The sequence below is a fragment of the Mixophyes fleayi genome, chromosome 3 (assembly GCF_038048845.1).
Source record: "Mixophyes fleayi isolate aMixFle1 chromosome 3, aMixFle1.hap1, whole genome shotgun sequence".
Taxonomy (NCBI): domain Eukaryota; kingdom Metazoa; phylum Chordata; class Amphibia; order Anura; family Limnodynastidae; genus Mixophyes; species Mixophyes fleayi.
The window spans coordinates 254971658-254998645 of record NC_134404.1 but is presented as its reverse complement, the minus strand read 5'-3'; the positions used below and the strand labels follow the sequence as shown (position 1 = coordinate 254998645).

Below are 26988 nucleotides of genomic sequence, written 5' to 3'. Positions count from 1 at the left end.
ATAAATGGCTGCCCTCTTAACCATGTATTTTTTGCTAATGAAATCATGGTTTTGTACACACACATCAAGAGAATGTTAGATTAAGAAAATATATATTTGTATGGTGATTGAGATTTGTTATGCTGCTGCAGTGCCAATGGAATACATTTCATCAAAAATATCTCCAAAATATCCCAAATAAAGGTTTCTAAGAAACTTTAAATATACATTTAAAAAATGCTATATATTTTTTTCAAAAGCAACAAACATTTAAGAGTGGTGTCAAGTTTATATTAAGATACATTTCTGTTTGTGTGGAAAGGCACTGAAGATTATTTTTCAGACGACATCAATCTTATACATTACGATTTATTCATAAATTCCATATTTGAATAGATAATGGATTTTTCCAAATTGCTCATATATAACTCTGCATAGCAGGGCAATTTTTGTCTGGGCAGTTTTAAATGCAACATCTTCCTTAACAGAACTTTTTTGTTTAGACCTCTGAGATTAATACGAGAAGTTTAAGATATCAAGTTTGCCTCAACGATAAATAAAAATAATTTATTTCTTAATGCAAAAAATTATAAAAGGACAGGTAATTTAGAAACATTCATTAAGGGAGTAGACAGGAATAGCTATCTGACTTATTCTAGCTGTCATCAAGATAAATGGAAAGAGAACATCCCTACTTCCCAATTCATGAGGGTGAGAAGGAACTGCACGTGTATTGACTCTATGTACTGTCCAATATATATTTAAGCTGTTTCTCAATAAATGGTTATGGTATCCAATTTCTCTTAATCTATTATTAGAGTAGTTCCAAAAATTTCTAGATCTGACCTGTTGGTATATAAAGAGAGAACGCAGTATAATATGAATTCTTTTTTTTTGTCAACTTTGTTACCAACTACAGCATCTCAGAGACCATTATTGCTGGTATATTACAGGACGTTGGTCTTTTTTTAAGCTAACCCCAATCAAAGTTAAGTCCAGAAACAAATACAATAATCTAAAAAGTGTAAGGACATTTAAGTCTATGTTTTTCCCAAGTTTGTTTTTTTTTTTTAATAAGATAATTCGAGTAAATCAAGTAACTGGCTAACATCCACAAAAAGCTTCTTTCTTTGCAACTATTGCAACACATGTTCAGATGTTCACAAAGAAGCAAGGACAATTTTGGATATAACTGATAGCAGAATAAGAGAGATTGTCTCTCTTATGAACTGTTATACCACCTGTGTCATTTATTTTTAAGAATGTGAATGTAGAGTCAAATATGTGGGAAGATTTGAGAGTTGATGAAGGGTCCAGGTTTTAGAACATATTAGCAATATTATTCATGGGGTTAATTAATAGTGTGTCAAAATATTAAGCAAAATAACAATCCAAATTTACACGCTCTTAAATTAAAAGCCACTAAGCATGTAACTCTAGATATGAGAGGAAGGGACAGACTTCTGAAATTGTCTCAGAAGGGGACAAATTGGATTTTTATGCTGGACACATTTGCACCCAAGGGTTAAATAAAGTCTGTGAAAGGACTCTACTTTATTACTACAGTCCATCCTTATATGTGAAATCCTGACAAGAAGTCTCTTGACTGTGACAGATACATATAGAGGACATTACCCTATATAAGCTTAATACATTGATTTTATTGTAACAAATACATTTTATTTTAAATTGTGTGAATTGTTGTGATTAAAATGTGGGTATTTCTTCTCTTTTAATACACTTTGTAACCTATAAAATATACTAGTTGTTGCTTATCAGCTTGTAATATTGTTTAAACGTGATTTTAGATGTGGTTTGCACTCTGTTTATAATCGGACAGATGGATCATGCATTTTGATGATCAGTAGTAAACACACTGCTTACATATTTGTGGCACCAGATAAATAACTAGATCTTGGGATAGACAGAGCAGATAATTCAAAAGCCTATTCATAATATAATTACATATGCCAGTTGACTTATTCAATAGACTACTAAAATTCAACCTATTATGGCTAGTCTGATAATAGGATTATGTTGGTCTTTTTAGGAATAAGTAATTTGGGAATCAATTATTATTATTATAGTAGATTTGTAAAGCACCACAGTGCTCCACAGCCCCGTACAGTAGAGAAAACAAGACATACAAGATAGTCAAAATAAACGCAGATATGAAAATAAAGGGTATGAAGGACCCTGTTGATTAGAGAGCTTACATTCTAAGTGGAAGAGGATACAGCAAGACAAGGCACAGTTCATTGATATTTCTAAGAGGGCGGGAGGGAGAGTATTTTGATATGAAATTTGAGATGTATGCAGAGGTAGTGTTGTTGAGGGCTTTGTAGGCAACAGTGAGTTATTTGAATTTGAGAATCCCAACACTGGCTCCCTGTGTTCTCCAGAATCAAAGTGGTGCAACATATGTGGAGTGGTGAGAGAGGAAGATCAGTCTTGCAGCAGCATTTAGGATGGATTGAAATGTGGATATATGGGTGTCAGGAATGCCAGATAGCAAGAGGTTGCAATAATAAAGATGAGAGAATGGATGAGTTTTGGTAGCATGTTGAGTAAGACAAGAGCGTATTCTGGCAATGTTTTTAAGGTGGAGTCGATAGGACTGGAAGAGAGTCTGGATGTGAGGAATAAAGCAGAGGGTGGAGTCAAGTGTGAGCTGGAGCACTTTGCAGGTAGCTGGTCTGTTTGGTGTGCCATTGTTGGGGTTTGGATCGTCTTGAGACTACATGTAGTAGTTGAAACTGCATTGTCAGGGCTGAAGTGAATGTTTTGTTATAGAAAGAGGCAGCCCGATTAGGACAGAACAATGCAGTCTTTGGAGAAAATTGTTGATTTAGTGAAAATGAGAAGTGGATTGTGTTAAAGGTACTTAGGATTCGTTGTGTACGTGTACATTTGGGTGCAAGGGGGAGGGCATGAGGTAAGTTGAGGTTGAAGAAAAGGAAGTTGTGGTTTAGAAAATGGGAAGGTCACATGGGAGAAATTAGAGATGGAGCAGTAGCGAGAGAGTGTCCATCAACTGAGTGCCCATCACAGTGCACAGTGGGGGGGAGGTGAGGTCCATTGAGAACAGGGGCAGGCTGGGTTTGGGGGGCAACAGGGCATCTGTCCCCTGGACCGGACCCATATTGAGCCATCTCAGGCTAGGTCACCTGCATTATTTTTCTTTTAAAATATTTCTAGCAGACTGCTGAGCAGAGTCTTGTCCCTGCCCCCGGGCGCTAAAAAGTGCCAGCTCTCCCCTGGTTGGGAGAGAACAAAGGAGAAAGTAAGTGAAAGAAGTTTAGTGGCAGTTTCATTTATTGAATTTGCACTCTATTGGGAGGAATTGTACAAGCATGGTTCAAATTGTGGGGCCGCAGCTGGAAGTACGATAGATTATGTACAGTTCAATATAGCCCTGGGTAAATGATAGGGACCAGGGCGGTCTTTCCGACTGGGCACGATGGGCAGGTGCCTGGGGGCCCAGCGGGAAAGGGGGCCCAAGACAGGACTGCTGTTCAAAAAAAAAATCCTGTAAAAAAATAAATAAAATTACCTTTTGCGTCAGGTGACAATCCGGCTCCCCTCTTCCCCTGCTTGCAGTGAATGTTGGGCGTAATGTCACACCCGACATTCACTGCAAGCACAGCACGGAGGACCGCAGAACAGAGACTATATATATATAATATTTATTATACACACATATATATATATATATATATATATATTTGCACGGGGGCCCATGATGTTGTTAAGGTGGCCCTGATAGGGACTGTTTATCATATTTCCATAATTATGTCTTCACCTCTGATTTGTATGCAAGTATAAAAGTTTTGTCTCTGTTAATTTATTATTATTATTAATATTTATTTATAAGGCGCCACAAGGCATCCGCAGCGCCGTACAGAGACAAACAAAATCACAATACAATGGGAGACAGCACAGTACAGTAAACACAGCAACTCAGTACGCTCAATGCACAGCTAGAGAGGGGGGGGGAAGGGGGAGGGAGGATCCGCAAACGACGGGGCCCAAGAAGGAGGGCGCGGAAGACAGGGAGACCCCCAGGGGGGAGGAGGGAGAGTGGACGTGGGGTGGAGGACCCTCGAGGAGGAGGGCTAAGTAGCTGGAGAGCAGAGTTAGAAGTGGTGGAAACAGGAGGAGAGATGGCCCTGCTCAGAGGAGCGCACAATCTAAGGGGAGGGGTGGACAGACAGAGACACGCAGGGGAGAGAGGGAGAGTAGGGGGACAGAGGCAGAAGATAAGGTAGGAAGTTAAGTGGGAGACAGAAAGGCTTTAAGAAAAAGGTGGGTTTTTAGGGCCCGTTTGAAGCTGGACAGATTAGGGGAAGTTCTGATGGAGGGAGGGAGCTTGTTCCAGTGATGGGGGGCAGCGCGGGCGAAGTTTTGGATACGCGCGTGGGAGGAGGTTATAAGGGGGGAAGAGAGGCGACGGTCAGAGGCAGAACGGAGAGGGCGGGATGGAGCATGAATAGAGAGGAGGGTGGAGATGTAGGGCGCAGTGGAGTTGGCGAGGGCCTTGTAGGTGAGTGTGAGGAGCTTAAAGAGGATTCTGAAGGGGAATGGGAGCCAGTGAAGGGCTAGGTAGAGGGGGGAGACAAAAGAGGAGCGGCGAGAGAGGAAAATAAGCCTAGCTGCAGCGTTAAGGACGGATCGAAGGGGATCGAGATGAGAGTGGGGGAGGCCAGTGAGGAGGAGGTTGCAGTAGTCCAGGCGGGAGATGATCAGAGAGTGGATAAGGCAATTTATAGTGTTTTTAATTAGGAGTGACGTTTTCATTATGCAGTAGCGTTGTAATACACTGTTTTATTATATGGAGTAATATATCTGACGTTAATTTAACAGGTACGCTCTATTTGTCACTTAAGTGAGTAGCAGGTGTAAAGTTAGCTGAGCTGCAGGATTTGTTTATTCACAATTGTAGACACCCCTAGTGAAAGCTACTATAATGTTAAAATGTTGATAAATGTAACTAAATGAAGCTAAAATTATTTTGGGCTGACTTGTATGTGTGTATGAATATGCATCGTTACACTGACCACATCTGCATTAATACCTAGGGGTAAATTTATCAAGCTGCGATTTTACAGCGGGTTTGAAAAGTGGAGATATTGCCTATAGCAACCAGATTCCAACTCTGTCGTAAAATGTACTAAATAAATGATAGCTAGAACCCAACTGGTTGCTATAGGCATCATCTACACTTTTTCAAACCCGCAGCTTGATAAATTTACCCCCTGTTGTAATTAGGAAGGTTCTTTAGAAGAAAGTTTAATAATTCGCTAAGTCTCTCCTCTTGACAAAGTCTTGATGTCAAAATTTGTTGTGGGTGTGGCTTAGAGAGACTCAAATTCATGTGTGTGCGCGCTGACTAGTCTGTATGTTGTACTTTTCTATGACAAGCAATCCATTTTTTCCATCTAGCATATTTTTTTTTGAATTCTTTCTTTTATGCAAGAAAAAAAACAAAAACAAAAAAGGGGTTTACACCTTAGAGGTGCCCCCAATGAGTTTGATATGTGTTCCATGAGAGGGAGGGGTGCACCCAGGAAGGGGGTTCCTAGTCCCCAGAAACCCCTGTCCTACCTGGGGTGCTCTATGCTTACAATGGCTGGCCCCTCTCCCAGGAACAGCCACTACTGCTTGCAGCTTGTATTCGTCTCCAAGTCAATCTCCTGCTGTGTGAGCACAGCTCTCTGCCGGCAGTTTGGCCCCGCCCCTTCCTTCCACACGGCCAGCATGGCTGTTATGCAGGAGGCAGCAGCATAAGAAGGTGGTAAGAATGTGTGTATGTGTGTATGTGTGCGAGTCTGTTTTTGTCAATGTATATGTCAGCTTACATTTCTGTGTGTTTGATCAAGTGTGTGTGTGTTTATCTGCGTATATGACAGTGTACATGTCTGTTTGATCCTGTGTGTTTATGTATTTGTGTGTTTATGTATGTGTGTGTGTGTGTGTGTATGTGACAGCTTACATGTTTGTGTGTTTGATCCTGTGTGTTTGTGCTTATTTGTGTATGGGACAGTTTACATATCTGTGTGTTTGACACTGTGTGTGTCTGTAGCCACGCCCCTACACATACTGGACATGCCCACTTGTAGTGGCGTGGAAACCCCCCCTCCTTGAATTCTGCGTTTGCACCCGAGAGGTAGGGTAACAAAGAAGAAGCTGCAGCCAGACTATATACCTCATTGTGTTTACAGAAGCCAATTTCTTTGCTGAAACAGCATATCTAATATGGACTTCATGAACTCAAATGATTAAGGTGATTAGTGCTTCAATTTTGGATCATACATGGAAAATAACCAATGTTAGTATTTAGTAATGAGTTAATCAGGCCCTGATTCTCCCTAATTTAAGGGGTCAGGCCAACCCTAGACTAATATATTTGCAAATCTGCCATTTAAAATCCAGTTTTTTTCACCCCTAACAATGTTTGTTTTCATGTGTTTTTGAAACTTGGCTCCACTTGACTTTTTGAAAAGGTCACGGCAATCTGTCACTCATTTCATTAAAATCAGAACTATAGCAGAATGAAGGTATGAAGAAGCACTACAGTGGGTGAAGAATTCACGGTGGAGGGGGCTGTCATGCCTGTGCCTGTCACAATCCTTGTCTCACCTAATCTATTATTTTCAAGCTTCCGCCCAAGAATGACTCATTGTCTTCAGCCTTTACCAAGAAATTAATGATTAAAACCTGATTACATTTTTCTTTCAGGTTTTCTTTTATCTTTGGAGAACAATACTCTTACATTTTAAAATTAATTTTGGTTTATACTTCTCCCTGTCATAATTCTGCACCCCAAGAAATGTTGTAATCTCCTGAAAGCCTTGTGCCTAGGCTGCAGCTTACTGCATAATCAGGCCCTGGTGAGAATAAAATGGCTAAGGCACATTATTTTTAACTTTGTGACTATAAAGTATGTGCCTATTTATAGATCAATATTGTATGGAACACATTTTAATCTAACTAGAATCATATGAGATTTATTTTTTTAAGAAATGTGTGTAAAACATAAATATAGCTACATTTATATGAAAAAATGTAGAAGTAGGGAGTCCTGTATAGTATAACATTGCAAAAATAATTATAGCTGAATTCCTATTTAAATAAACTTATAAACAAGCATTGTGTTTGATATCAGATTAAAGCACTACAGGTTGTTTTTCTTGCATACAATCATATTTAAGATTAAAAATCAGATTTGGAAGAAATAAAACTTTATAATATATATACCGATCAGCCACTACATTAAAACCGCCTGTCTAATATAGTGCAAGAACCCCTTGTACCGCTAAAACAGCTCTGACCCAACTCCACAAGACCGCTGATGGTGTCCTGTGGTATTTGACACCAAGAAATTAGCAGCAGATCCTTTAAATCCTGTAAATTGCGATGTGAGGTCTCCATGGCTTGGACTTGTTTTTCCAGCACATCCCCCACAGCTGGTTGATCAGACAGAGATGTGGGGAATTTGGAGACCAAGTCAAAACCTTGAACTCTTTGTTCAAGAATGGTTTGAGGAACATGACAATTTTAGCAATGTTGCAGGGCGAACTACCCTGTTGAAAGTGGCAACTACCATCAGGGAATATTGTTGTCATGAAGGAGTGTACTTGGCCTGCAACAATGTTTAGGTAGGTGGTATGTGTCAAAATAAAATCCCAAGGCTTCCAAGCAGAACATTGCCTTCGCCAGCTTGCCTTCTTTGCATAGTGCATCCTGGTGCCATGTCTTCACCAGGTAAATGATCAATTATTCACTTGTCAGTGTTTTTAATATTGTGGCTGATCGGTATAATATAATTTTTTTCAGGATGGCCTGTTAACAGATTTCCTGTAAACTATCAATCACAGACAAACTAGCCAATACATTGTAAAACTGATGCACATCAATTCTCAGACATCTTGCTGCACATGTGTAACAGGTGTCCCTCATTAAGCAATTGATTGGGCCACCTTAATAATGAAATATGCCGAATAATTAGATAAAGTTGTTCAACGCCAGATCTTTCTAGCTGGACCTGTGGCCCTCCCAGGTGTTATAAAATTACAAGCTCCAGCTTGCTTTAGCAGTAGATAGCCGATAGCTGGCAGGGTATGCTGGGACCTTTAGTTTCACAACACCTGGAGAGCCACAGTTGGACAGACCTAACCTACAGCTTTCATAGTAATTGCATCTGATCATATGTGATTACAGCCTGGGTTCACATTATAGCAATTGTAAAAATTGTCTGTGTAACAAAACCATGGGTCCATGTAGCCATGGAAACAATTAAAATAATTGCAAGAAAAACATTTTCATATTCCCTTTACATCATTTAATCTATACAAATGCATTTCAATATATTGTTTTATCTGTTTTAATAGTTATGGATATTTTTAATCAGCAAGGTATCAGAAAAAGAAGCAAGCAGTTAGCTGCATATTGCACAATGATTAATGCTGAAGGAGGAAATGAAGGCAGGATCAGAGTCAAAGCAGTTAAATGTAAAATTATAAAACTGTAGTGTAAAAGAAAATCACAATTCTAATTTAACCACATTAAAGTGTTTGTAAACTGGAAATCTGTTTCATAGGACCTTCGGGGCATGTATTTACCAAATGTTTAATTGTACGAGATCATATGATGAACTATCTCCATTACAACAGTAAAACAAGCTGAACCACCACTGACCTATGGTCACCGTAGCCCAGATTCATTAGCAGAAGTTACAACTGGCCATAAGTGACATACCAGAATTCACACAATAGTTAGGTAAATTGTACGACTGAATATACAAGAGAAACAAAAGTCTGTTCATGTCCATCTGTGCAGACCTTAAGTTAAAGCTGGGTATACATCTATGCAGTTATCGTGCAGATCACATGATTTACAACTGTTTGATCAGATATTGTAAGAATGTGCACATTTCCACGACCATGTTTTCTAATACTAAACACATGGAATCTGTTCATTTGGTTTTTTAAACTTCCTAAAAATCACGATCAAAGGTGGTGGGCAAATGTGGTATTGTGTATGTATTCATGATCAGCAGTGTAGGCAGATCTCTATATTGTATGCAGAGTAACAATCTTTTCAGCAGATGGTTATGAGAGATGAAGATCACACATCTGAAGGTAAATTGTGTAGGTGTGTACAATTATGGCCAAAAGTTTTGAGAATGACAAGTATTGGTTTTCACAAAGTTTGCTGTTTCAGTGTTTTTAGACCTTTTTGTCAGATGTTGCTATCGTACACTGGTCAAATTACAAGCATTTTATAAGTGTCAAAGGCTTTTATTGACAGTTTCATGAACTTTATGCAAAGAGTCAATATTTGCAATGTTGACCCTTCTTTTTGAAGACCTCTGCAATTCGACCTGGCATGCTGTTAATCAACGTCTGGACCCCGTACTGATTGATGGATGTCTATTATTGCCTAATCAATGCTTGGAATTTATCAGAACTTGTGGGTTTTTGTTTGTCCACCCGCCTCTTGAGGCCCCAAACGATTCGAAATGGGATCCTTCAGAGAAAATGACTTTACTCCAGTCCTCAGCAGTCCAATCCTGGTACACATTTTGCAGAAGTGGCTTCTGTGCTGGCCTTCTTGACATCAGGCCATTCTCCAAAAGTCTTCACCTCACTATGCGTACAGATGCACTCACACCTGCCTGCTGCCATTCCTGAGCAAGCTCTGCACTGGTGGTGCCCGATCCCACAGCTGAATCAACTTTAGGAGACTGTCCTGGCGCTTGCTGGACATTCTTGGGTGCCCTGAAGCCTTCTTCACAACTATTGAACTTCTCTCCTTGAAGTTCTTGGAGATCCGATAAATGATTGATTTAGGTGCAATCTTACTAGTAGCAATAGCCTTGCCTGTGAAGCCCTTTCTGTGCAAAGCAATGATAACTGCACGTGTTTTCTTGTAGTTAACCATGGCTAACAAAGGAAAAACAATGATTTCAAACACCACCCTCCTTTTAAAGCTTCCAGTCTGTTATTCTAACTCACTCACCATGACAGAGTGATCTCCAGGCTTATGTCACACTCTCACCTGTGTTAACGAGAGAATCACTGACCTGGTGTCAGCTGGTCCTTTTGTGGCAGGGCTGAAATGGAGAGAAAATGTAGTTTTTGGGATAAAGTTCATTGTCATGGCAAAGAGGGAATTTGAAATTAATTGCAATTCATTTGATCACTCTTCATGGCATTCTGGAGTATATGCAAATTGCCATCATAAAAACTGAAGCAGCAGACTTTGTGAAAAATAAGATTTGTGTCATTCTCAAAAGTTTTGGCCACGACTGTACAAATAAATCTGCATGTTTATCGGGACTTTCGGTCTTTGGTGAAATTGCATCTGAAGTAAAATTCAATAGGTGTGTACCCAGCTTTATACACAGAAGAGCTGTAAGCAATCAAGGGCTTGTTTTTCCTTAGTAGATAATGTGAAATGAGGGAATAGGTAGATAGATATGCAAGGAGAAACAAATTATACAAGTGGAAACATTCAACTTTTGAACTAAAAACATATGGGACACAATTGCTTATTGTAACTAACGTGTGCATTACTATGTGACCTTCCGGTGCACTTCGAATTCTGCCTTCCAAGCCAAAGGTGTGGCCTAAATGTGAAGCAACATCCCCATAAGGGATTTCATTGCTTTATGTGCAGGGCAAATTTTGCTTTAAACTGCAAAAGCAATAATTTATTCATTTAAAAATGGTTTCAAAATTGTTAGTGAAATATACTTTCCATGTTTAATGTTGCTATATATTTAAAGTATTTTATTGCATTTAGAAGCCCATTTCAGTCTCTCACCACCACTTCCTGTAAATATAAGATAGAGATTACTGCAATCTAACCCTGGTTTTTGTTTGCTTTTGAAAAAATTAAACACAAACAAAATCACACAAAAAAAGATTGAACTGCATCACAGAGTAAAATGTTTGCATATTTGAGGCATTCACTTTTCTTCACAAATAGCACAAAGTAATGAAAAAACAAAAACTAAAAAAAAGCTAGTCTGCATAGGCCCTGTTCAACTATGTGTAAATATATGCCTTAATTCATAATAGCTAGACACTGAACAAAGACATTGCAAAGCTTAATCTGATTTCTCTAACCTCAGTTTTTCTCCTTAATTATGTTGTGCATTTATGGGCTCTAAGCAGTAAGCAATCATACATTTGCCTATCGTATGTTGTCCATGTGCTGTGTTCAATGTAAAGTGAATGCAACATAAACAGATCAAAAATTGTGAGTAAGAGATAACTATGAGGAATACATGGTTTGTATTGAGGGTCCTCCCCCCTCCTATATTCCTTATACTAATAGATCACTTAAAAAAGTTGTTCAGTGCTGATATTGTACAGTGGGTACAAAACAATACGTGATAACTTCATTAATAATTAACTAACTAACTTAATAATTAAATAACTTCAATTTAAGATGAGGGCAAAGACCAAGTCAATGTTTTAATTGTTTTTACAATGGTTAAACATAAAAAATTCTATGTTTCCCAAATTGTAATCCCACACCTATCTGCAATGGTACATAAGATAGACTCACTAGTAGAATGTATCTATGTCTACCTGAATAAGGAAAATATCCAATGTTCGCAGCTTCAAGATAGGGAAACTGTATTTGGATGAAAGGACAAGTGTACGCCCCACCTCTGCATCATCTTGCAGAGATCAATAAATGCAAAACGCTAGACACACTGTAAAATCAACCCTGTTGGTGTGGCAGTGTGGGCTCCGATACAGCAGCTTAATCAGCAGAAAGATTTTTCTTGGGTAAGCAATCTTTACTAGAGAGTATTTACAGAATGATTGTAGATAGTGAAATTTAATGTACAAGTCTAGAGGGCATATAGTTTGTTTCTAAAGGTAATTTGCATACATAAAATAATGTTATATAGTAATTTAGGGCAAGATGTTTTAGCAAGTAATATAGTTAGTATTTCCTTAATATTAAAAAGTTGTTACATAATTTTGATATTGTGCTACTTTTACAAATTAAACCGATATCTGAACAAACATCTGGATTGGTTACATTTATTGTTGCAGCAGTATTATTCACCTTATAACATATTTGCATAAATGCAGTGATATGAGCCATAACCATGAATATCACTGAGTGCTGAATATCACAAGTGCTAGCAGGCACATGCTAATTATGCTCCTGAGAAGCTTTGTATGACACTGTCAAACTATCAAGTTGTAAACCATAAACTACCAGTTTCCAGTACAGGCTTCTGGTTCACTTTGAATAATATATCATTAGAATGATGTGATGAATAAAAAGGTAGCATCACAATGGAGCCTATTTTTACAGTCAAAAAGGATTGTTTATACTATGAAATGTATACATATTTGTAATTGCTACACAAGTAGTACTACGTAACATCCTATCTTAAAAAAGATTTTACATTCCTGGAAATGGATGCAGCTTAATTCACAATGGGACTGCACATTTTAGGGGCTGTTTATAAAGTTGTTGGAGACTGTGCAGTTTTATTTTCGGAATAGAAGAATGGTTAATAATTTGGGCTACAATCAATCCAATAAACTGTCTTAAAATCATAGTAACATTTATGTAGTAAAAAATAACAGATAAGGAAGAAGTACATGCCAGAAGCATACATACTACATGAAATATATGGAGAAGCAAAGCATGGTAGCCAAAACCAACAGTACTTTGATTTGTTCAATTCAAATTTACCTTAATTTATTTAGAAGAGAAAAAAAAGATGATAGATAATTTAAGTGGATTGAGGAAAAGAAAATTTCAATTGAAAATCCAATTGGAGAGGGAAATCATGGAGCTAAAATGATTCAACAAATAGTGGCAGAAAGGGAAACAAATCACAAAATTAGTGAATAGTGTAAAATTGCCAAGGTGCTAAAGGTAGTAAATATATTATAACTAGTCACACACATTTTTACACTGTACCTTTGGAGTTGCTTTGGTGGAGAAAACTTGGTTTATTTGATATGGGAGGGGCCAGGCCTGTTTTGTTACCAGTACTGTTGGCATTGGCTGTAGGTGGCTGGAATGAGTTTGAAAGAAAGATGCCATCAGAAACAGGACGAGGCTGGCGTGCAGCAGGCAGCTGTGGCTTATGTGCAGCTGGAAGGAGGTCACCATAAGACTTTCTTGTGCTGGAGTACTTATCCTGACCTGCTAGGTTTGTGTCTTCCTCATCATCAGTGTATGCAACAAACTTTGCAGTGTAAACGGTGTCGGGGGAGAGGGCCTGTGTTTTGAGGTAAGAAGTGTTTCGTTGAGGTGGGGGAGGCGGAGCGTTAGACAGGAGGGGTGGGGATGGGAGCTCATATTCCCGTGGGAGTGGAGGTCTGTACAGACCAGGCTCTTCAGACTCTAGTAATCTCCGCTCTGCCTCCTCATGTTGCCTGCGCCTTTCTGCTTCCAAGCGGTTGTAGTACTCCTCTTCCTGCCTCCTCTGCTAGCCAAAAATAAATAATGCAATTAAGCATTTGCAAAAAAAATAAAAAATAAAATATATAGATGAAATTTATATCTTTTACACAAACATTTAAGAAAAGCTCACACACAATAATAGTATTATTAAAAACAAATGCTGTTGGCTGATGATATGCCACATGCTCACACATAAAAGTGCAAAATACTGGTTTAGTCAAGAGAATGCATTTCATTGATTACCCTTAAGCTCCCTTTCTTCTAGTTTCTCACTGCCAGTACAATTGAGGATATCCTATCTGCCAGTAGGTTAGGACAAAATTTCAAAGATTTTATAAATCATGCCTTTGGGGGAACAGAGCCACTTGTGGGAGCTACAAACACCTTAGGAATTTCACAGGCAGTAAAAACAGTGAGGGATGTAACATAAAGGTTTCCATGGGTTGGAAGAGAGTTGTCAGGTAAGCAAAATAAAATTGTAATAAATAGATCTTTTATTCATCTCTTTCAGCCAGTTCAAGTTTAGAGTAGATATACACATTATAACCCCAAAAGGCTAGAACATGGCCAAAAAAAACAATATGCTAGCCACACCATTGATAACTATAGAATGCTTATAAAACAAAACTGTGAAAAAAAACTAGCAAAGTCTACAAAAGTTGGAACTATATCAAGAACTAAAGCATACATTTGGTGTTCTCAGTATATACATGAATGGTGGGTGCATGAATGAGATTTAGTGTCAACCTGGCAGCTTACTAAAACTTAGAACCTACAGGAGTATGAACCTGTAGGAGGTAACTATACAGATATTGGGCACAAAAAGGCACCTACACAGAAGTTCCCAAGTGACAAAAGAAATAAAACAGAAATCCTGTGTTGCCTGATCAACAAGACACCTTAATTTTTATTCAGTTATTTCAAGTTAAAGGTTGTATGTTAGAGAGCAGAATAATATACATAAAATAATAACGGTAGTGCACTATTTTACTCTTCCTCAGCTAGCTGACATGTAAATTGGGAGGTGCTTCTCTAACTCAGTGACTGACAGCTAGGCAGACCTGCTTCTCAGAAATGCACAGTATGGATTAGTTGATTCATACACAGGGGCAGAGACATCACAGCAATTCAGTATCAATATTTTGACTTGTACTAGATCCCCCCATCAAGACATTGACCTATTACTATACATTACATATTGGATACTTTACTTTTAACAGAGTTGCTATGAAATGTCAGCTTAACACTTCAAAAAGTATTTTACCTTTAAAAAGGTTCATAACTGCAAGTTACATTCCCATTTACAAAGACAATGTCTTTGTTGAAAAGGAGACATGTAGTCTCTGAACCATATTCATTAATATGATTAATTTTGAGATGTGAGACTGAGGGACTCACATTGTTACATGAACCAAGATAATATTTCTACACCAATACTGGATATCGCTCTAGATCTGCAAGCTGGTAAAGTGTACCACATTTAATACTACCACAATTGGCTTATGCCAATGATTAGACTATAATTAAGGTGGAACATTAAGAGGGGATCCATTCACCAACTTTGCATTAAACTATTAGACGTGTATACACGGATTAATCTACAGTTTAGGTGGAACAGACCTTTTAATGATTTTTAGATCAATATATTAACATTTCTTCAAGCAACCTATTTCCTATTTTTAACGCATACTCTTTTTTTTAAATCTGGATATATGACTACATATGCAATAAATGTATGGAAACAAAGAATACTACTATATTAACAGCTACATCTAACTACACTAAGTAAGGGGCGCATAGGACTTTAAGCCCCATTCAATTAAACTATTAAATTTACAAAGAATATATTACTTTTACATTTTGCCATTTTTCTTTTGATCTTGTGAGAGCTTATCATGTAATGAGAAAAGGCCACAGCTTAGATAGTAGGAACCAGCATGACAGAATGGAGATTGGAAAAGCAGCGAGGGTGTAAAAGTGGAAATAGTATAGGAGGGCGTAGACTAATAAAGAGGTGGGTCTTCAGAATGCATTTAAAAATTTGAAGGCTGGGGAGAGTCTGATCGGGTGGAGGTTGGTAGATAATTCCAGAGTTCGCAACACAGGAGATGTCTAATAGGTAGGAGCATATGAGGAAAGGTGCAGGTCAGATGCAGATCTAAGATGGCATGAAGGAGAGCAAATTTCAATTTAGGAGTTGAGATGTATGAAGAGGCAAGTGTTGTATTATCCTATCACCCCCACCCAAATGATTGTCCTGACATGTCCGACCCATGATACACCATGGACCTTCGAAAAATTGTACATATCCGTTTTGGAACATCAACTTTAGTCTCCTTGCTGGACTGTACTTTATATGAATTAAGCATCTCCTAAAGACTGACTTCTGCCTGAACCCAAATATATATTTCTGTATCTTGTCAATTGCAGGTCTACTTTTTACTACTGTATTCCTACACCTACTCTCCTGTTGTATATAAATGTATTGTTGCTTGATTTGTTGACTGCAGATCCATTTTATGAAGAAACTTGTTCAATATACCAAGATAAATAAAGGAACTGATTTGAAATACTACAATAATCTTCATGATTCCTCCCCAATTACTTTCACCCTATAAACCCTAGGAACTTTGCAGGACTCCGTAAAGCCAAACATTTGTCTACTAGTCAGCTCCAGGGCCGGATTAAGGGATTGGAAGCCCCTGGGCTAAGGGGGCCTCCATGCCCCCGTGAGGGCCCCCCTTCCCGGTGAGCCAAGCCGCCCCAGGGCACTTACCTCCTTCTCCTGGCATTGCAGTCCTTTCCCGGTGCGCTGTACGCTCTTTACTGAGGAGAACTTGTGAGAGTGAGACTCAGGAGATCTCCTCAGTAAGGAGACTACAGCATGCCGGGGAAGGACCGCAGTGAAAGTGCTCAGCAGCATTGATCATGCCGGGGGCGCCCCCAGCCCCCGACCGATCAATACTGCTGCTGAGCACTTTCAAGGGCCCCCTGGATGACCGAGGCCCCTGGGCTGTAGCCCAGTTAGCCCTAGGGTTAATCCGGCCCTGGTCAGCTCCCCTAAATATAGGAAAGTGTATAACAATTTCCACTTTAGGTCACATCATAGTTCTTGCTGGCTAGAAGAAAAAGTAACGAAGGTGTTCAGCAGAGTTCTTATGGATGCTGCCAAAACACAACTGGCTCAATCTGTTTCCTACCCTTCCGGCAGACTAAATATATCTCTCATTTGCACTGGCTCAGTGAGATGAAGAAATAAATACCTTATTGTACACCGTGAATCAGGTTATAAACAGTTTATACATTAATGTTACTGAGCCACTCAAATCCAATCACATGCCTCCTTTTCAAACCTCTTCCACCAACTGGTGTCAAAAGTAGCAATTGTCTTTGATTTATGACCTCTTTTAGCAAGCCGTAAAGGGCCCCATTCACACACATGCACTGGTGAAATAGATAAAACAAATGAAATAAATTCTCATGCACTTATACATCGCTCTTTTACTAATACAATCCACTGTACTGGTAAGCACATGTTAAGGCATAATAGGGTGTTAATTTTGTTTTAAACTCAACGCTAATATTTTAGAACACAGTTCTGGAGACTATCTTTATATATTTACTTATCCTGCATTTATTGACACCTGAAAAGCAAATCAGCAGCAGATAGGTGAGAACAGGCCTTTAACGTTCACTTTAATATTCTAGCACTTAAATACCAGATTCTTTTTTTATTTCATGAGATAAATATTTCATCTGAAGCCGTTTAGTTATTTCAAATTCACTGAACAAAATAAATGAAATTAAATCTTTTACCTCAAATATTCGTTAATAGATTAGTCAACAGGCCACTGACATATGCTGTTACAATAACCATGACCGTTGTAACAAACATCAGATGGACCGTGAACAGAGTTTATTACATTTTTATTGTGCATCTGGCATATTTCAAAAATACCATGAGTACTATAACAGGGCAATGCAACAACTGAGAAATGTTAATCAATCTGTAATAGCAAAAAAGTCAAGTAAATGCAATAGTCTACCATCAAAGAAAGTCACTTACTCTCAAACATTTTCTTTGCAGAGTCATACCAAACATATAGAGAGATGGATATTGTCTCTGCACAGGCTATAAGTAAAATTAGGAGACTGTCTATTTACCTGTTCCCTTCATTCTAGACTTTGTATTCTCCAAATTCAATAATACCTCAGTGATGTCAGACAATGCCTCCAAGCAGTTCTCTCATATTATTAAAACTGACAGGACAGCTTTGGGAGGAGGCACATGGATTATGGAAAAAAGTTAAAAAAAAACAAAACAAACAATGACACACTAAGACCAGGCCAAGTTTGTGACATTATTATTTGAATATTCATCTTTTATCTAGTTTCTCTATAGCTACAATAGACAAGTAAAATGAAAAACAATAGGGTTAGTGTGCTTTTACATATATAGGCAAATCACAATAAAACAGTTTTACCACATCCACTCATTCAGCCTGGTTTGCTTAATGTAACATTGATCAACTTTTAACAAAATTTTACAAAACCTTTTCTTCAGCTTCTCGTTTTGTCCGTTCCTCCTCTTGACGACGCCGCTCTTCTTCTTGTCTCACACGATCATCAGCTTCTCGTTTACGAATCTCTTCCAGTTGTTGCTGCCGCCTCTTTTCCTCATCCTGTAACTATAAAATCATTTTCTGATTAGCATTTTTTTTAGCACGAGTTAGATAGAGAGAAGAAAGAATCTTAGATTGAAACTTTTCAAACTCACACGACATACAACAGTTAAACAAGTAGGTTTGTTTAAGGTGTTGTCTACATTTTGACAAACAACCCTATTTAAAGTAGGTATATTACCTGAATTCACCTCCCGGTTAGGCTGTGCTGAGAGCATGCAGAGTAGAGCACCGTCAGAGCAGCTGGATGAGAGATTCGAAATACTGGCTCTGCGTGCATTTACATTATATGGCAGCTTGAACTGTAGCTGTAACCAATCCAATTAGCAGTCACATACAAGGCACACCCTGTCCTAATACTAGAATAAGCTAGGACAAATTCAGTCCACCATATCTACCAGTGCTCACACCGTTGCATGCTGACAGACGCTGCAGACCAGGAGCTAAAGACAGACATTGGTAAATATATAAAGTTAAAAAAAACAAAAATAAAAAACAAGAGTGACATTATATCCACTGTATAAATGTGATCCGTTTGTTATTAAAAAAATGATACATTAGGATACATTTACAATCCAATTGAAATTACATTAGAATTGAACACAGATATACTGAAAAATGAATAGCCTCCATTACCATGACATAATAAAGTAAAGCTGTTAAACTGACCAATTGTTTCGGCCGTCAGATTAAATCTTGTAATAGAAAACTGATTTTTAAACACATTATTTGCCACTGCTCATAACAAATTTAAATGATACACATCTGTAATGTTTCCAGAATTCATGAAATGCAATTGAAGTTTAAAAAAAAAAAAAAAGCGTTATGTCTTGCTGAGCATAGAATTAAGGGAAAAGGTTGTAGAAGTATAAAAAGTAATCTACCCCTTTTAACATTCTATTTTTGCTAATTGGTCTTTATAGACACCCATGTTTCAACATAAAAATAAATCGTGTTGAATAGTTGGCTAGATTAGCGTGCCTAGGGCCTTGTAATGCAGCCCTGCATCCAGTCAAGGCTTTGAACACCCAATACGTTTCAATGCTATTCAAAGCACTGAAGACAGATTCACCAGGAGAATTAGTTATAGTGGTGCCAGGAGCAAATATCTCCAGAATAGCAGGGGTCACAGACTGTTGATATTTTTCTAGTTGGGGTTGTGGTTCTTAAAATTAAGGTGGAAATAAGAATGGCTTTGCTCTTGGAGAATCCTCAGAATGACAGTGACCCAACATAACTGATTAATATTTATAAACAGCAATCATTAACAATTTCCTTTGTATTGTAAAAAAAAAATGACATATGGTAAAAAAGATTGAATTTACATCCACTGTACAATTTTTTTTATATATTCTTGCTTTGGAGGGATAAGCAAAACAAGTTTTACATCCAATGTCAACATTTGCAACATAACACTGGCCCAGTGGCAGATATTATAGTTGTCAAAATAAGGGAGTTACCGTATTTTTCGCTCCATAAGACGCACCTGACTATAAGACGCACCTAGTTTTTAGAGGAGGAAAACATACACTGGCCCCCACTCTCACTCACAAACACACACACACACTATATTTTGCAGATGTATATGTCTACAAAATAGCTTGCACATGACAAAATACATTTCTCATCTCTCCCTCCTCTGTGTATTCATTGCTCTTCTCTCCCTCCTCTGTGTATTCATTCCTCTTCTCTCCCTCCTCTGTATATTCATTGCTCTTCTCTCTCACTCCTACTCCAGCGCACACACACACAAACACAATATTGACAACTTACCTTATTCCCTCTGCGCGCGATGTCTTCAGCACTTTGGATCCTCCTGAACGTCCATCCCTCCGCCTATCTGTGAGGACCTAGCTATCACATGGGATGTGCACCACATGACAGATGCCGTCCCATGTGATAGCTAGGTCCTCACAGATAGGCGGAGGGACGGACGATCAGGAGGAACTGCAGCCTGGCCGGGACTCGCTTCTCCACGCTGAAATTGTACGTTTTTTTCTTTCTTGCCAGCAGTATTCGCTCCATAAGACGCACACACTTTTTCCCCTACTTTTTTTGGGGAAAAAGTGCGTCTTATGGAGCGAAAAATACGGTAACCAAAACTGTTGCTGCTTTAACTAACATTGTGGAAGATAGCTACATGCAATATAACAGTAAGCCTCAGTGTGTTGGGTGAATGATTGATATGAGACAGACTACCAGTATAAGGTGTATATGGTTGTTACAACATATGAAGCATATGTGAGACCACTCTGCACTATACTAGCTAGCTTAACTGAAAAACAACAACTGTAATAAACTAGAACATAAATTGAGGCAAAGCAGCATTGTGAAGATCAGCTTGTTATAAATGGAGAATACATTACTATTATTTTTATGTATAAATTAAACATTTCCATACCTTTAAGCATACATCTGATTTTATATTAGCTGTTCAAATTAGCATCTCCTTTTCAAAAACCTCCCTGGAGGGTAGACAAGTATGGCTGCCAATCACATACACAAACTCAGGCAGCATGTCATGTGAAAGCAGAAGGAGGAAAGGAGGATTTTACATTCTAGAAAGAGCTCAGTATATCATGTGCCATATGACAGTGGCTGCCATGGTAGTTACAAGACACTGTAGAATTATAAAAATCATTAATGGCAGCCTGAAGAAATAAACCAAGGAAAATATGTTTATCAGCAAGATTCTTCCTATAGGCGGACAATGCTTTATGTAAAGAAAAAACAAAAAAAAACAACATTTTTCTCATGAGATTGTGGTTTAAGTTCTATTGATAACTTGCCCAACAACTAGATATGCATAGTGAGCAGTGAAACCATAAGTAATAGAGATGTGAAATAAAAAAAACAACGTTAAAATGCATGTTTTACGCCTCTTAACAAGCATTAGAAAAAAAATAAAAAAAAAATAGAATAAATCGGGACATACAGAACAAAATCAGATTCCAAGTACACTAAATATTTTGTACAATTGCTTTTGCTCCAACCTCAAAGTAACTTCTACATATATATTTTTTCTATACAGGCTGCATTTTGCATTGATGATGATCTCATAATTGCAGGATGAAAGAGGCTTTTACGACAAAATAGAACACCAAAAATTGGCTTTGAAGTCCTGCCCTAACTGATTGTTGAGAGATTCTATTTAAGTCAATGAGTTCATTGGCATAGTTCAGTACGTAAAAATATGAGAAAAGAAAAAAGTAGCAATGTAGGGAGAAATTACTAGTAAGAAGAATGTTGTTAAGTAGTATGTTTCTCAACTCTTATAAAACAGCCAAGCATAATCATGCACTTCAAGACAAAATATTTAGTGTATTTAGTTTGTAATGTATTAAAGGGAACAAGCAATGCATTGATTGACATCACAAATGCCGTTTAGTATCATTAGTGATGCAGCAACAGGTCACCTATCGAAATAATCTTATCTGATCATGAAAATTGAGAATTATACTCACCGTTAATTTCCTTTCCTTGAAATACTCCATGGCAGCCCTTACAATGGGTTAAAACCCTGATCAGCTTAGTGTAGATAGGAAAAATCCGCCCCACCTGAACTAAATAGTCTTTTGTAAGTTCCCAAGATGTCCTTAAAACATAACCATTAGAATAAGGGTAGGAAAACATAGGGCTGCCATGGAGTATTTCAAGGAAAGGAAATTAACGGTGAGTATAATTCTCAATTTTCCTTTACCTACTCCATGGCAGCACTTACAATGGGATATACCAAAGCAGTACAACAGTCAGGAGGGCAATAAAAACCAACACATTAATAACAGCCAAACAAAAAATATTTATTTACACCGTTTGCTGGAGAATTTTTCTCCAAAACCGTGTCTCCGTAGAGGCAGATACGTCAAGCAGATAATGCTTAAAAAAAGTGTACATCGACAACCATCCGGCTGCCTTACAGATGTCGGTTGCAGATGCCTGGCTTCTATGCGCCCAGGAGGTCGCCACTGCCCTCGTTGAATGCGCCTTCAGTATTTTAGGCACTTCACACCCTGTCCCACTGCAGACCTGTGCAATCACTTCTCTAATCCACTTCGCCAATGTGGTTTTGGATGGGGCATGTCTTTTGCGAGGACCTTCAGGAAGTATAAATAGTTGCTTTGTCTTCCTAAGATTTTCCGCCTTGACAATGTAAGTAGATCTAGCTCTCACCACATCCAAAGTATGAAGCGGTCTCTCTTCATGGGATGAGGGTAGAGAGATGGCAGTACCAATTTTTGATTGATGTGGAAGGAGGAGACAACCTTGGGTATATACTCTGGTTTCGTCCTTAAGATTACTCTATCTTCGTAAACGTTCAGAAAGGGTTCTTCACACCATAACGCATGTATGTCCCCTATTAGACGACCCAAAGTGATTGCCACTAGAATAAGCCCTTTCAAAATGAGTCATTTGAGAGAAATATCCTGCAATGGTTCAAAAGGGTCCGAGGTTAAGGCGTCTAGGACAATATTAAGGTCCCAAGGCGCTAAACATTGTTTCACTTTTGGTCGTAACCTCTTCGGTGCCTGAAACAATTGAAAGACCAGATTCTGAGATGACAGCTTGGTATCAATAAGGATGTTAAGAACAGATATTTGCACCTTTAATGTAGATGGTGCTAGTCTTTTAACAAAGCCAACCTTAGGAAACTAACATCTGGGACACTGGCGGACATGGGATCCATGTTCCCCGTCCAACAAATTAATTTTTTTCAAATTCTGTAATAAATTCTTTTCCTTTGCCTGAATTAGAATGTCTATTACTTCGTCTGAGACACCTTTTGAATTTCAAAAGCCGCCGCTCAGTCTCCATGCCATCAAACCAAGGGAGTCCGGGTTTGATGCAGAACTGGACCCTGATGTATGAGGTCTGGTCTGACCGGCAACAGCCATGGTTGCTCCCGCAGCATCCTCCATGCTAGCATGAACCAAGGGCGACACGACCATGCCGGTAGGACAGCTATCACCTCCACATTTTCCTTCCTTATCTTCCCGAGTACTTGAAGGATGACTGGAAAGGGAGGGAACACGTACCCCAGCTTGAAGCTCCACTGCATCTATCCCTAGGGCCCTGTTGTCTCTGTGACGAGAGTAGAATAGGGGAACCTTGGCAATGCTCCCTGTGGCCATATTTCTGGCATTCCAAACCTGTGTCGTATGAGCTGGAAGACTTCTTTGTGCAACTCCCAATCTCCCGGATGGACTTGGTGTCTGCTTAGTCTGCCACTACATTGTCCTTGCCTGCCACGTGGAGGGCCCAGAGACTCTTCAGATTTGTTTCTGCCCATGTCATTACCGTGGTTACCTTGGCCAGCATTGCTCTGCTCTTGGTACCACCCTGCTTGTTTATAAACACTACAGTCCTGTTGTCGGAGAATACTCGCAGATGTTTGGACCGTAGATAGCACTGGAAGTACTGGACTGCACGCCAGACCGCTCTCAGCTCCATGATATTCCCCTGGACAAGTCTCTCATCATCTCGCCAAGTGCCCTGCGTGACCATCCCCTGCATGAGAGCACCACACTCTACTGAACTGGAGTCTGTGGTAAGAACACACCAGTCTGGAATCTAGAGAGTCATCCCTTGCTTCCTCAAGCCTTTGAGCTGCCACCAATTCAGGGACTGTCTCGCCGACCTTGAGAGGTTGAGTTTGGAATCTAGAGACCCCGCTGTACGATCCCATTCTGCAAAGAGGTTTGATTGAAGGTCTCTCATATGCCATCTTGCCCATGGAAGGATTCCTATTGTTGAGGAAAACATTCCTAGGAGGTGGAGCCAGGTTCGTGCTGAAACCCAAGGTTGAGTCTAGACCTGATGCGCCAGCGACTGGATTTTGTCCAATATTTCCTGAGAGAGACAGACCTTGTCCGTTCTTGTATTTATTTGCACCCCTAGGAACACAAGCTGTTGTGAGGGTATCAAATGGCTTTTTGACACATTAACCAACCATGCTGTTGCAGAAAACGGATTACTTGGGATGTAGCCTCTATGGCCACTTCATTTGACTTCGCCGAAATCAGAACATCGTCCAGATATGGCCACCAAGCCATTCCTCTCTCCCTGAGTGCTGCTATGAGAACTATGAGGGCCTTGGTAAACGTTCTTGGAGATGTGGAGAGGCCAAATGTAGGGCAAGTAAACTGGAAGTGGCGTCCTTTAATGCAGAACCTTAGGAATTGTTGGTGATGGATCATAATAGGGATATGAAAATATGCATCCTTTAGGTCTATTACCGTCAGAAAATCTCCTGTTTCTACCGCCTTGAGGTTTGAGTTGATATACTCCATCCAAAAAGGTTTTGCTTGTACATAGCAATTCAGAGCTCGTAAATCTAATATTCTTCTGAAGGCACCTGATGTGGTTCTATTCCAAACTATTTCTGGTCCAGAAAACACTTTTTCCTGATTTGCCGGCACCTCCACAATAGCTTTTGTTTCCACCAGACTTTTCAGGCAGTCTTCCAATGCTCGCTGTTCTAAGAAGGACGTGGGACTTCTTGACTGGACAAACATATTTCCTTTTGGTCAGGTATGAAATTCTATGGCATATCCACTGGTGACTATCTCCTGGACCGACTTGTCTTGCGTGGTCCGATTCCAAAATTCTGCCCTGACATAATCAAAGTGTGTCCATAGCACGATAACGATTTCCACCTGTCTTCTGCTCCTGACAGGTGGTTTGGTGAATGGGGAAGCCAGCACTGCACGGCATCCCGCACAGTGCACTGCGCATGTGCCCACTATACGCACGCACTTGTACTGTGCCACTGTGCACACGCCCGCCTTGGGCACCATCGGCAGTACTGCTGATGACTCCCAAACAGCCAAAAGGTGAAGGGAACGATCCTTTCCAGGCACAGTTCCCGCTGAACTGCCACACAATCAACCACTTGAGGAAAGCCAAACCCTCTGGTAAGCCCTCTAGCACAAAAACAAACAAACCAAAAAAATGCTACTCTGCACTACCCTGTCTTACGCACACAGACAGGAAAGAAAGGTGCGGAGGAGGAGGAGCTGCCTTATAAATGGTTCAGGGTGGGCGAATTTTTCCTGTCTACACTAAGCTGATCAGGGTATTAACCCATTGTAAGGGCTGCCATGGAGTAGGGAAAGGAATGGTTAATAGTAAACTGAAAAATTTATGTATTTAGAGGTGTTAACAAATATGATAGTAAAAAGATATCCTCCATTATTTTTCCCCCCAAGGTGATTAATCACATGCAAAAAAACACTTTTGTGCCTAGAAAACTTCAGATAATTTATCCAGTTGACTGTCCATTAAAATGACATTTTAGTCCCCCTCCTTCCTATTTGTGATAGAGGCCAGAATCAGATCTTCCTATGATCATAATGTATTTATTGGTTGATTTGTTTTGTCTTTACTTACTACACTATGGGCTCTATATATATTCCTGTTCCATGGGAGTACTTCACTGTCACAGAAGTGTCTGTTATGCAGAACAATCTAACTAGACTAATATCACTCAACAGTAGGCCATTGCTGAGTAAATAAAGCCGATAGATAGCATGTCATAATGATAAATATGTATGTATGGGGTCAATAGATTTAATGGAAGCAACTTATGTAAAATTGGTTCATTACCAGGACAAATTTTATGATTTGGTAACCTGCCAGTTTCAAGAATTTTTTATTTCTTTGTAATAAGTTACAAGTTAATTTACCTTGGCTATGGTAATAACTATGCTACTTACACATGGAATAAATGGAATACAATTCATCGCCATCATTCATTTATAAGGCGCCACAGATTCTACAGTGCCATACAGACAACAAAACATAAAATATAAGTACATTTTGGAGCAAGAGAACAAGCAATAGAAGACAAAAGTGAGAACATGGAGACAATGGGGGTGATAGTAAAGAGTGGAATAGACAAGTGGAGTATATGGAGGGAGTTGTCTTAAGATGGAGTAGGGTATGTGAGGGAGCAGTTGAAAGACTGGAGGTTGGGGGCTAGTCTAGTCTGATGGGGCAGGGAGTTCCAGGGGGGTAGGGAAAAGTGTGGGCTAAGTCCTGCAGGCGAAGGTGCGAGGTGGTTACAAGAGAGGTGAGGTGAAGGTTATCGGCAGGACAGAGCGAATGTGTGGAGGAATATTTTGTGGCAATGAAGGGCTTTGCAGAGAGGCACCGAGGAAGAGGTACGTCAGGAAACAAAGATTAGACTTGATGCTGAATTCAGAAAGACTGTAGGCGGGACAGATGCTTCTAAGGCAGGTCAAAGAAGCAGCAATTGCAATAATGAAAATGGGAGAAGACAAGTGTGACGACAATGGTGTTTGTGATATCCAGGGAGAGGAAAGATTGAATCTTGGAAATGTTGCGAAGATGAAAGTGATAGAGGGGGACTGAATCTGGGGTGTGAAAGTTGAGGAAGAAGTCAATGATGACCCCTAAGCAGAATGCATGGGTAACAGAGGTGAGAGTCATGTTATCAACTTTGAGACAAATGAAAGGAAGGGATGTGCTATTGGGCAGTGATAAAAATTACAATCTCAGTTTAGTATATGGTTAGCTTAAGGAAGCATTCAGCCACCCAAGTGGAAATGGCAGAGAGGCTGTCATACAGGAGAGGCGAGAAAGGGAGAGGTCAGCGGAGGAAAGATATATTAGAGTGTTATCATCATACAGGTGATACTGGAGGCCGAAGAAGTGAATGTTGTCCAAGAGATGATTTGTAAAGATAGGAAATTAAATGGACCAAGAACAGAGCCTTGGGGGACACAAAAAGATAGACACATTGAAGGAGCAATCAGAGGTAGGAGGTAAGCCCAAAAAGGACAGTGCCACAATGGCCAAGGGAATGAAGAGAGTTGAGGAGAGGGTGGTCAACTGTGTTGAAAGACTGCTTTTCAGG

The 26988-nt window shown here is 39.4% G+C and overlaps 1 protein-coding gene across 25 annotated transcripts in view; it reads right to left on the bottom strand.

The window, feature by feature from the left end:
* The window catches only part of AFDN (afadin, adherens junction formation factor), a 187330-nt gene that overhangs the window by 5707 nt on the left and 154635 nt on the right, over positions 1 to 26988 (bottom strand). For 9 of the 25 annotated variants that reach the window (XM_075203419.1, XM_075203423.1, XM_075203428.1 and 6 more), the window contains 2 exons: positions 17985 to 18119; positions 12943 to 13456 (listed from right to left, as the gene is read on the bottom strand). In XM_075203419.1, the coding sequence (XP_075059520.1) occupies positions 12943 to 13456; positions 17985 to 18119 (649 nt within the window). Of the gene's footprint in view, positions 1 to 12942; positions 13457 to 17975; positions 18120 to 26988 lie in introns of those variants that run through there. The other 16 variants (XM_075203431.1, XM_075203433.1, XM_075203434.1 and 13 more) reach the window with 7 other exon arrangements.